General features: G+C 40.3%; 1 protein-coding gene across 3 annotated transcripts in view; it reads right to left on the bottom strand.

Annotated features, from left to right (window-relative positions):
- Nucleotides 1-12395, bottom strand: part of TTC39C (tetratricopeptide repeat domain 39C) — a 103505-nt gene that overhangs the window by 50701 nt on the left and 40409 nt on the right. For 2 of the 3 annotated variants that reach the window (XM_045065467.1, XM_004742846.2), the window contains exons 2-4: nucleotides 7646-7694; nucleotides 5240-5368; nucleotides 2894-3008 (exon numbers count right to left, since the gene is read on the bottom strand). In XM_045065467.1, the coding sequence (XP_044921402.1) occupies nucleotides 2894-3008; nucleotides 5240-5368; nucleotides 7646-7694 (293 nt within the window). The remainder of the gene's footprint in view (nucleotides 1-2893; nucleotides 3009-5239; nucleotides 5369-7645; nucleotides 7695-12395) is intronic. The other variant, XM_045065466.1, reaches the window with a different exon arrangement.

Genomic DNA, 12395 nt, shown 5'->3' with positions numbered 1-12395 from the left:
GTATATAAAATGAAGAGAGATGATGGGATAATCCATTACAAAGAAGTTCAAACGGGAGAAAACACAAGAGTTCTTTTAAAGTATGAAGCTTTTAAAAATTCACAGATTCATCCCTACTTGGAGCTCAGATGAGTGTGCACACACCCCGCCCCCACTCCAGCACCACCCACTCGAGGTGGGGGAGGGGCACTATAACAAACATCTCCAAGAAGGCAGTTTTTCTGCAAGAAAATTATCCATCAAAAAAGTTTTCTAAGAGGAGTGCCTGGGTGGCTCAGTGAGTTAAAGCCTCTGCCTTCAGCTCAGATCATGATCTCAGAGTCCTGGGATCAAGCCAGGCCTCAGGCTCTCTGCTCAGTGGGGAGCCTGCTTCTCCCTTCTCCCTCTCCTTTTGCTACTTGACTCAGGCTCCCTCTCAAACGAATAAATAAAAGCTTTAAAAAAAAAAAATGGATTCCAACAAAGTAAGTTTTTTATAGTTTAATAACCCTGTGGGCTTCTAAAAGGCTATTGAAGAACATTTTTGGTTGTTTGTTTGAAACAAATAAGGAGATATTCATAAAACAAATGACCACTGTGTCCATTTATGTCTGTCAGAATTTCATTTCAATATCAATATCTGTTCAATAAATTATATGGTTTTAGGAAAAACAAAGAGGACTGTTCAAAATCGGTGATAAATGGGATTAAATAATTGATTAATATCAACCTACAAGGAGAATGGGAAAAGACAAAGGCAATTTATGAAAGAAATACAGTTTATTAATAAAATATAAAAATACATTGACCTAATAACCAGAAAAGAAAAAAAAAAAGGCAAAGCAAAGAACACCTCAATGCCCAAAAGTAATTGGTTAAATAAATCATGGTACATTCATATGAAAAACTACTGTTACTATTTAATAGTTTGAAACTGAGTAACAGGGAAATATGTAAACATGTAAAATACAATCTAAGGGAAATATGTAAAATACAATCTAAGAGGGAAAAGTTGGGTACAAAGCACTATAGATTCCATTTTATAAAAGAAGTATGGAGAAACACAGAACATTAAAGAGTGATTTCTCCAAGTGGTAAGACATGACTTGCTTTCTTTTTCACCCTTCTCTATTTTCCAAGTTTTCTGTAACAATGCTCAGTAATTTTTAACCAGGATAATGACTTTAGAAATAAACAGCATGAATCGATATCTCGGTTTCATGAGGGCAAGGAGCATCGCCTGTGCTGCTCACGTAGCACAGGGTTTATCAGCATATTATATGTATTCATTAATTATTTGTCAAACAGACCCATGAATCAGCCAATAAGGGATATATTAACTTTTGGAAATTTTATACACTTCCAGACTAACAAAAGAGTTATAAGATTAACACAAAGAATTCCCAGATGCCCTTTACCCCAAACATTATACTACACTGGATTTATCCTTCTCTCTAGATAGGTATTTTCTCCTAATGGCTAAAATTAGCTCCTCTAAAAAGTCCTTCTTGAGTGTCAGAAAAAGGAAGTACAAGATCACAGAAAATGCCAGAGCTCCTATCTTGACCTGAGAAGTTGAACAGCTCTGCTGCTTTTAATATAGATATGAATGGAGGGCTTCAAGTGGGGGATTTTGTACTGATGTATCCCAGAAATTTCACATGAGCTATGAGCCTTCAACCATGTAAGTATCAGGCAAGTCCCAAGAGGAGGATTAGAGAGAAAAACATAGAACAGCAGAACCAAAGCAAAAGGCCAACATATTTTAAAAGAAGGATAAATTCTAGCTAGTCCAAATCTTGGAGGTCAAAATAAAAGTTAAGTTCCATTTCTGACTTGAGCCAAACAGAAAAAAAGCATCCTCAAGAATGAGCCGGAGGAAAGAGACAGGAGAAGGGAGAGGAAAAATCGGTGACTGGCAGTCGAAAGAGAATAGTGTACTTTACAACTCAGCTGCAACAGACCCTGCTTCATTTAAGGTTTGGAAGGAAATGCTTTTGTGGTTGTGAGTTTTAGCTTATTTCCTTTCGGAATTTTCATTTTTTTCCAAGTAAATCCTATCTGCCAAAGCAGCAAATTTCTCCTGGCAGGATCAGACTGATACTCACATAAGCTGAAGACTTGGTGTCTGTGTTAAGAGTCTTCCAGAAGCTGTCAAAGACTCAATTTGAGTCTACAGCTCTCAAGATATCAAAGCTACAGAATCCTGGAAAACAATGGTCTTGGGACAAACTAAGACATTCGTTCATAGCCCTTACTCGAGGTTGTTCAAATGTAGGTCATTCAAGTATTTTAGGAAATACCTGGTACCCACTCAGGCCCTCAATTAACAACTTCCTGAAAATTTTAACTTAAACCAGTTATATTTCACTTTAAAGATTATTCACAACTTGATTCTCATGAAGGAAAAGCAAGATCTATCTATCTGGCACCAGCAATTTCTCTAACTATGACAGAATTATCTTGAGACAAGAGGATGAAACACGGATTCAAGTCTAAAACCACTCCCCTAAACACACATTAGGAACTCGTGATTTCAAATTTGCTAAGTAAAACTCAGTATCATGCCTCAAAGATGTGCCACATATTTTCAAAGGCTAAAATACAAGGCACTGTAATAATGGGGCGGGGGAGGACGGGGTAGGATTACTTCTTGTGTCCACTGAATTTTGAAAGTGATTCAAAATAATGCTTTGGGGATGCCTGGGTGGCTCAGTCATAACGCATCTGCCTTCATCTCAGGTCACAATCCCAGGTGCTGGGCTACAGCTCCGCATTGGGCTCCCTGTTCAGCGGGAGACCTATTTCTCCCTCTCCCACTCACCCTGCTGGTGTACCCTCTCTCGTGGTCTCTGTCAAACAAATAAAATCTTAAAAAAAATAGTTAAAAAAAATTAATAATGCTTTGACATACCTGACAATTCTTGTTTCACAAACGAGAGCACAGCCAGATAGACCTGACAGTCGGCAATGATTATTTGCCTCTGAAGCCGATCAACCATAGAGGGGGCAGATTTTCGGACGTCAACCTGTTGGGTGGAAAGAAAGTACATGCTGACAAATCACACACAAGAACAGGACTCCATCCAAATCCCCGTTACTTTACTATGCAAAATAATTTCACATAGGAACTGTGAAGCAGGGCATGGAAAGCCAAGACCAGATTTATACCATATTCCCATGAGATCTGGCTCTGTTTCGTTAACCATACGATGAAGAACATTGTAACAAAAACAAAAAATACTGCAACTCAAAGACAAATATTCTAAGCAAGAACAATTAAGTTGGTGGACGCCAGGAAAGTCAACACAAAAGTTCAGGTGTTTGCCTTCTTTGAAACGAGTTCTTACTTATCCAAAATAAAAACCACTAAAGGTAGAAAACATATTCCCCAAAACAGATACCTCAAAAAGCCACTCTGCAGCCATCTACCTTCATTCATGTAGGATGAACAGGGCAGGTCATAACTTCAGTGCACACAACTGAGATATGAGGGTCGAAATCTGATTACATTTTAGTTAAGGAGAAAATAGGTTTGAATGAACCACAAACTGAACTCAGAATTTAGGCTATACCTCTAAGATGACTACCTCTATGAAAGAAGCAAAACATAAAACAAAAAAAAAACCCAGACTTTTTATAAAATGTTGGTCCTTTGTTGGTAAGTGAAAAATGTTGGTAAGTGAAAAAAACTTATCCCCAAATAGAATACTGCATTCTCAATGCAAAGTGAACCTGAACAAGATACACCAAATACTTTTCATCGGCTTTCACAGTAGTAGAAGAAATGCTAGGATCTTTACAAATACGACAATAGCATATATAGTAGACACAAAAGAATGAACTGTTTTCCTTTTTTCTACATTAGCATAATCTATTCTGGTCACTATTGTTGCAAGTATAGTCCTAGAACTCATTACTTTGCTTAGGCAAATGTCAGTCTATTGATGCTCCCTGTTCTTTGTAGTAACATCTACTGTGTGGGGTTGGTGGAAGGGCTAATGAGGTATTGTATGTGAAAATGCTTTTTTCAACTGCAAAGACCCATTATCAATGTTAATCCCTAACATACGTGGTTAGACATGGAATTAGAATCAGAAGACACACATATAAATAACTTAGAGTCTAATGAGGGGACGCTGACCTCGTTACCATGTAATGTAGTAAGTGCTCGGAAGGGTCGAGTACTGAGTATTACAGGGACAAGCAGGAAACCTGCTCAACATGGCTCCGGGGATCGGGCAAGAGTCCTTAGAGAAAATGATCTAGGAAGAACTCAAGGAGGAGGAACCAGGTCCAGAGGGAGGAGAATAGTCTAGGAAGAGGGAAAGGAAGTGCCACGTCAGTCACAGTAAGGAGTTTGGCAAGGAGCAATGGAATGGGGTAAGGACACCGAAAACGAAGCCAGCAACTATTTACATTTTAGAGACTGTATTACGGGGAATGAATTTGAGGCCAGTGAGGTTTGTTGCCGGCAAATGGGGATGGTGGCTGACCTAAGGACATGGCAGGGGTGGAGAGAGACGTGGATGAACTCCGGAGGCACTTTAGAAAGAGAGCGACAGGACTCGGTCACTGATCAGATGCGGGGTTTGCAGAAGGAGCCAGCAAGGAAAGCTCTGGTCCTTCTGCGGCGTCAGGAGATGGTACTCTCGCCTGTCAGAGGCTTCCTCGTGGTGGACCCCATCCCTAAGAGCAGAGGTGAAGCAACCTGGACATGAACGAAGATGGGCAGCTTTGGAGGACTATAACCCAAAGACGGGTTTGTCAGTTCAACAGGTAACACAGGGGAGACCCCTGGGCCCTCCAGAAACACCAGAGGGTAAAGAGGATGCCTCCCCAAAGACTAGACTGCCGCACTGAAAGGTGAAAGCGAAATCAGAAAAAGTGAATTACAGTGTTGTTGCTGTTATTAGGGGAAAAATTAGGTAAATAGCTGAATTTTTCAATAATGCCAAAATGCAACATACTTGAATTATACATTCGCACGAAAGCCTTACTACAAACGCTCTTAGCATGTGGCCCATTATGGAAGAAGATAATCTTAAAATAGCAAAAGAATTAATGCACTGAATGACTTTAAAGACTGACACGGCAGGTGGAGGTGGGTCCTATTGTTCAAAAAACATATATTTTACATAATCAAAAGCTGTAAGAAGCACGTAGTGCTTTCAGTCATATCCGAAATTTCAGAAACCAAGTAAAAGAGCAATGCCGGACGTCAGCGGCACCCCGTTCACAGCCTAAGGACAGAACTTACATTTTTCTTAATTTTATTCTTGATGGTTTCAATTACTCCAGCCTCCTCGCTTTCACAGAGCTTCTCTGTTGTCTTTAAGTCATCACACGCCAACTGCATTTTTTCCTCCTCAAATGTCATCATGGCGTTCTTCCAAGAAAGAAATAAGGAAAGAATGAATGAATGAGTCATTCTCTGGAAATTGAGGCGATTTAATACAAAATCCCAAACGAGGACCGCCCCCCAAAATTCAAATTATATTTGTTGCAAATAAAAGAATTAGGATGTTACAGCCTACCCCAATCATTTCCAAGAACTATAATCTCAATATGAAATAATATACCTCTATCACACCTACATGAAAAAATATATGGTAGTAAACATTCTCACAGTTACCGTTCTAGGATCTTTTTCGTTGTTACTGAACACAGTAACCAAAGCCCTGTGTAATTTCTGATCGGTCCACTTCGTTCAGTTTTTATTGATGTCTCACTGAAAAGTTCATTCTCCCCACACATAGACCCCACACATTACCCTGTCAAGACATGCTAATGAAATATCAGCGACTAGGTTTGCCTTAAAAAGTGTCAGTCTTTTCAGGGACAGCAATCCAAATGGGTTCCTTTACTTCCTTTACTTGGAACTCATATTATACTGTCCATAATGAAAAATCCCACTGGTGGGTTTTTCCAGGCCACATCTGACTGGGTAGAGACAATCCCTTCTCTGCTGAAAACCTGCTCCTTTCACCAGTGACACAGAGGTTTCTGAGGTTATGAATGGGTTTTAGGGGCAGAGACCAGACACTTGGTTCTTGGAAGGACCTAATGAGCTCATGGTAGCTAGCACTCTACTGTGCCCTACCCATTCAGCGAGCCCTCTCCCCCCCTTGGCGTTCTAGGCCTCCTTGGTAGGACTCCAGTATACTATCCCCTTATAGCGAAACCAGACCACAGCCACCTTTGCCCAAGCCCCCTGCCACACTTTCTTTCCAATCAGACCGCAGACCTGCTACAACCTCTCTTCCCCACCTTCCTCCTCCCAGCCAAGCCTTTGGCTGCATCTCCCTCCCTGCCTTTGTAGTGAGGTGGGTCCTCATGTGATTCCCAGGGTACCACTGTCCTTAAAGTCGGATGCTATGTTTTATTGTAAATGCGCCTTAAAAATTTGTGTTGTATTCCCTGGCAAGAGGAGGAAATAAACAGCCTGAATGAAAACCCATGTCACCAGAAACTGGCCTGATGCCTGCAGTAGGGCACCGAGAACAGGCACAGGACACACCAGTCTGCAGAGATCTTCCTAGATCTGAAATTATTTTAATGCTTTCTCTATTTTACTTTACTCGGTTTCTACACATACTGATTATAAATATGTTACACACATACACATTTGCTATTATACCATTCTATGATAGTTTCTTTTTTTGTTGTTTAAGATTTTATTTATTTATTTATTTGACAGAGAGAGAGAGAGAGAGAGAGATCACAAGCAGGCAGAGAGTCAGGCAGAGAGAGAGAAGGGAGAAGCAGGTGCCCTGTTGAGCAGAGAGCCTGATGCGGGGCTCGATTCCAGGACCCTGAGATCATGACCTGAGCCAAAGGCAGCGGCTTACTCCACTGAGCCACCCAGGCACCCCCAATAGCTTCTTTTTAAATTATGTATTTGAAAGTGGTTTGTGTTATAGTATACATACTTCTGGGAAAAAAGCACCCAACTTTCTACATTGCCAAATTTTCTTCAAACACCTAACTGCAACCTATTCCTTCAATTCCTAAATACTAATATTTAAAAATGTAATAGTAACTAATAAGGTTCAACTCTGCTAATTTAACTTGCTTCCCAGTCCACATTTATTCAATGTAATTTTAAAGCAAGCCTTTAGTATCCAAAGTCTGACCTTTTTTGTTTTTTAATCCCTAATGCAATTTTTTGGAAGGATCTTTGCAATTTGATTTTTATTTGAAAAAAAATTTTTTATGGGGAAAAACAGAATACTCTGGAAGGTATAAGCATTTAATTTTTTAAATAAAGGGAAAGAGAATATCTCATAGATGCTGGCTAATAGGCAAAACTTTATCAGACTTTTAAATGCTAAAAAGATCTGTATCTATAGGGGCACCTGGATGGCTCAGTCACAGTTAAGCATCTGACTCTGGATTTCGACACAGGTCATGATCTCAGGGTCATGAAATTGAGCCCCTTATCATGCTCTGCATTCAGTGGGGTCTGCCTGAGATTCTCTCTCCCCCTCTCCCTCTGCCCTGCACCCCCTACCCTGTGCATATGCCTGCTCTCTAAAATAAATTAAATAAATATTTAAAAAATTTAAAAAAATAAAAGATCTGTTATCTATACAGCTAGTAACTTTAAGACATACTTTATATACTTGTTTCCTTCATGCCAATAGCTCTTCCCATACCAACTTACCAAAAAACTGACGAAGCTGGCTCCAAAACTCATTAACGGGCTATGATTTCTGTTAAGAAAACAAAATAAAATTATTTTTAATGTATACTAAAATAAATATTTGATATATTAGGATTACTATATATTCCTAATAATTGGACGGATAAGCAAAGTCTTAAAGCTGATTCAATTATCCTAAGAAAGGGGCTCCTGGGTGGCTCAGTCAGTTAAGTGCCTGACTACTGATTTCAGTTCAGGTCACGATCTCAGGGTTGTGAGATCAAATCCCATGCCAGGCTCCACGCTGGGAGTGGAACCTGCTTGAGGCTCTCTCCCTCCCCCTCTGCCCCTACCCTCTTCTCACCCGACTTGTCTCAATTAAAAAAAAAAAAAAAATTATCCTAAGAAAAAGTTGGAGGCAAGGAGGTTCACAGATCTGTCTGCTAAAATAGAACTGCCTGATTCTTCAAAGCAAGGCAAACAAGAAAATCAAATTATAACAGAGACTGCTTTAGTAAACCAACCTGACATCTGCAAACATGTGGCCAACGAAGATGATCGATATTCATTTTAAAAAATGCAAAACATGGGGCACCTGGGTGGCTCACTGGGTTAAAGCCTCTGCCTTCAGCTGAGGTCATGATCCCAGGGTTCTGGGATCAAGCCCCGCATAGGGCTCCCTGCTTAGCAGGGAGCCTGCTTCCTCCTCTCTCTCCGCCTGCCTCTCTGCCTACTTGTGATCTGTCAAATAAATGAATAAAATCTTTTTTAAAAATGCAAAACATGTTTGAAACTTTACACACATAAAATATCATTTTTAAAATAGATCAAAGGTTTTTTGTTGTTGTTGTTGTTGTTTAAACCATGGAGCCAACCTTGAAAGTTCACTCATTCCATCAGAACTTTAAGAATGCCTCCCTAGGGTAACACTCTTGGGTCCTCTCCCTCCTCAGGAGCTTTGTATTATCACTCTGTTACCACTCAATAAACCTTGCTTTGCTGCCCACCAAAAAAAGAAAAAGAAAAGAAAAAAAGAAGAACGCCTCCTTCGAGTCAGACACTCCACCACTGTAATAGTCATACAATTACATATGTAAGCCAAAGAGAAACTAAATCAAACTAATACTAATTCAACGAATAAAGGAGTATAAACTTTCCACTTCAAATCACAACCAGTGCAAAATCCAAATGTCTGTACATTTCACCAGAAGAGAAAACAAGTGGTAACTGCCTTCTTGAAGTAAAATAACTTTGCTGATTTTTTTAATTATGTAAGATAACATATGGTCATTCTAAAAAAAGGAGAGAACAATGCATTTAGTTAATCCCCTACAGGAAATTTAGTTTGTGTCCAAAGAGAATGTGTGTTTGGGGGTGGGGGGTGGGGAGCATGAGCATCGGTGTGTGTGTGTGTGTGTGTGTGTATACGTACACGCGTATAGCCAATGCGTGTATCAGATGAACGTCTTGTACCTATGTATTTTCAGGCAAGTCCAATATATTCTTGGGATAGATTGCTAGAGATAGCTTTACTGAGTCAAACAGTATGTATACCTATTTTCCTCTTCTGCGGGGAGTGAGTGGAGGAAGCAAGGAGAGGGAGGAAGGTAGGAGAAAGAGGAAGGGCAGCAAGGAACCCGATTTATTTGGAATATCTAGGTTCTGCTACATTCCCCCCCCCATCTATTTAGTACTCACTCAAATTCTACAATGAACAACAATTTGTTTACCCCCACCTAAGAGGATCCTAAACCAACAAGAAAAATTGTAGGAAGGTCAACTCATTCGTGAAGAATCCCCCACCAGCCTTCACATCCCTAAACCCAGCTCGAGCAGCACATCTGGAGCCCGGAGCCACACCTGCCACCGCTCTACCACGAGGCAGAGCAGATGGCAATTCTCCCAGCCCGTGGCTCTGCGTGGACATACCATTACAGGCTCCCAACCTATTTTGGTTTGCTTATGAGCGTCCCCTCTAAAACATTATTTTCTGCCTCTTAACCCTTATCAAGCCTTACACACAACAGGCTTCCAACAAGTACGAACCAGTGAAGGAATGGAAGGCAGAGACCCCTGCCTTTCAGGAACAAACACGTCTAATCATAGGCTCCAGTGCCTCCCCTTTCCTTGCCAACACGTTAGCCACCTTGACGCCCGAAAGATGAAAGTTCCTTGCTCTGGACTAAAATTAGGTTTCTGAGAGCCAAGGCTATTAATTATTCATGGTACACTAGCCTGGTCCTCCGTACTTCACATACCATTGCAGGGGGAAAGCCAGCCCCATGGGAATGCTCTCTCCTCCCTGATGCAAAGTTTCCACAAACCTCGCAGCATCTAGGACATCAGACCTTGTACCCAGCGCAATAAGCAGACCACTAAACACGCACAACCCCCCCCCCACCCCCCAGGCTGCACAAGACCTGTCGTTTTAGGACTTTAACAAGGTTCACTTGACTTTTCTCAAGCTCCATTAATTTACCTCATCTTGGTCACTTTGGCCCAGAGATGTGTTTCTACATAAAACTCACTCACTCGGGGGATTTGGAAATGTTCCCTAAGAGTAAAAGTCTCATTACTTTAAAACTAGAGCTAAGGAAGCAGAAGGAAGAGGCTCCTCGCTCATCACAATATGCTCACACTGGGAACCAATTACCAAGGACCCAAACTGGAAGGGAGTGAGGATATTATGTAAAGACTGAGTATAAAGGTAAGCATTAGAACCAGAACACAAACCTTCCTAAATACCAGGAAATCTGCAAGAACAGAGGTGAGGACAAGTGAAATAGACCACCCGGTAAAAAACCCCCTTATTTAAAAGAAGGGAGGATATAAGTATAAAAACATATACATATTTGCTAATATTGAAAAACAATGGTGGAATAACCTATAATTTTTAAAAAATGGATACCCACAAGGTGAGAAAAGGAATAGGGAAGAAGAAACAAGGACAGAAACAAGGCTTCTCTATAGATTAAACACTGAAACCATGTAAATATTGCATATCATTTTAATAACACAACCCCTAAAAAGTAAAATTAATGCAAATTCAGTTGGTAAAATAACCACACAGAATTATTCCAAGTGATGTTAGAACACAATAGACTAACAGTGCATTTTTATTATGAAATACCCTTAAAAACAGACCTCAGAAGATGGCAAAAAAAAAAAAATTGTTTTCAATAATCATATCCTCACCAGTCAACTTGGTATTGTCCTTCTAAGGCTGCTGGGGCTGTAGTTTGTGATAAAGTAACATGGAGGTATGTCAGTGTTTGTTGGGACTCAGGGCTTTGTGCACAGGAAAAAGAATGAAGTTAATTAAAAATCTTATAGCCTAGGCTAGGAACTCATCTTTAAAAAATACTTATTTCCTGTCTACTGAAGAAGCCTAGAAATAACACCACCAGTAGCACTGAGAATGCTTAGTACCTTCTCTAAATACATTCAGAAAAAGAGCCCGTGGCTCCTTGAAGAAATGACTGATTCCAGGGCAGGGATAAGAAATGTTCAGGAAGAGCCTGGAATAGCTTATTATAGCAGAAAGCAAGGAAACTTAAAAGCTATATAAGCATCTTGAAGAGGTTCCCACTATGCAAACATGGGACAATTTAATTCCTAATGAAGGTAAAAACAGCAATGGATTGAAACATCAAATATGAATAAACGGTAAGTCCATAATGGTACTTTTAATGAAAAACAAAACAACAAAACCCCTCTGGTTGTTTATGGAAGATCCTAAGGAACGAACTCATTGTTTTGGAAAGGGATTTAAAAGAAGAGAACAGGGGCTCCTGGGTGGCTCCGTGGGTTAAGCCTCTGCCTTCGGCTCAGGTCATGATCTCTGGATCCTGGGATCAAGCCCCATGTCGGCCTGTCTGCTCAGCCGGGAGCCTGCTTCTCCCTCCCTCTCTGCCTGCTGCTCTGCCTACTTGTGATCTCTCTCTGTCAAATTAAATAAATAAAATCTTTTTTAAAAAAATAAGAGAACAAACAAGCATGTACCCTGTTTTTTCTCTAGGGACTCAGACTAATGAATTAGCTGGGTGGGAGGGCAGTCTTTTTACAAAAATATCCTGGGTAATAAATGAAAAGCAAAAGATAGAATCAGTGTTTCATTTTGCAGCTCCTAATGAAGTAATGGACCTGGGCAATGACTGTAGAGACAAGGGAACATATTAAACAGCACCACGCTGATAGGATCAGCAATAGCCAAGCTGTGGAAAACTCTACAGGACAAAAATCCTAGTTTCCTCAATGACAATAAAAAAGTACATAAGGAGAGGGAAGAAATGGAAAGGGACTCTCCAAAATAAAAGGTATAGAATACCACAATTAAAGACAGAGACACATCAAATAAACACACACACACACACACACACCCCAATTCAAATAGGAAACAAAAATCAAAATAGCATCAAGTCACTAAGAATCTAAGGATAAAACTAACAGAGATGTATAGTACTGCCACACTGAAAACTCAAAACATTACTAAAAAAAAATAAAAAATAAATAATAATAATAAAGACCTAAACCAGTGTTGTTGTTGTTTTTTTTTGGGGGGGGTGTCTTTTTTTTTTGGTAAATCTTTTTTTAAGATTTGATTTATTTATTTGACAGAGAGAGGTCACAGGTAGGCAGAGAGGCGGGGGGGGGGGTGGGGAGCGCGAGGGAGCAGGCTCCCTGCTGAGCAGAGAACCCGATGCGATGCGGGGCTCAATCCCAGGACCCTGGGATCACAACCTTCGCCAAAGACAGAGACTTAACCCACTGA

Source organism: Mustela putorius, unplaced genomic scaffold (genome assembly GCF_011764305.1).
Source record: "Mustela putorius furo isolate JIRA1106 unplaced genomic scaffold, ASM1176430v1.1 tig00003858_pilon_pilon_pilon, whole genome shotgun sequence".
In the NCBI taxonomy this organism is placed as follows: Eukaryota; Metazoa; Chordata; class Mammalia; order Carnivora; family Mustelidae; genus Mustela; species Mustela putorius.
Note: the sequence above shows the minus strand (reverse complement) of the source record. Positions and strands in the feature narration are given on the sequence as shown.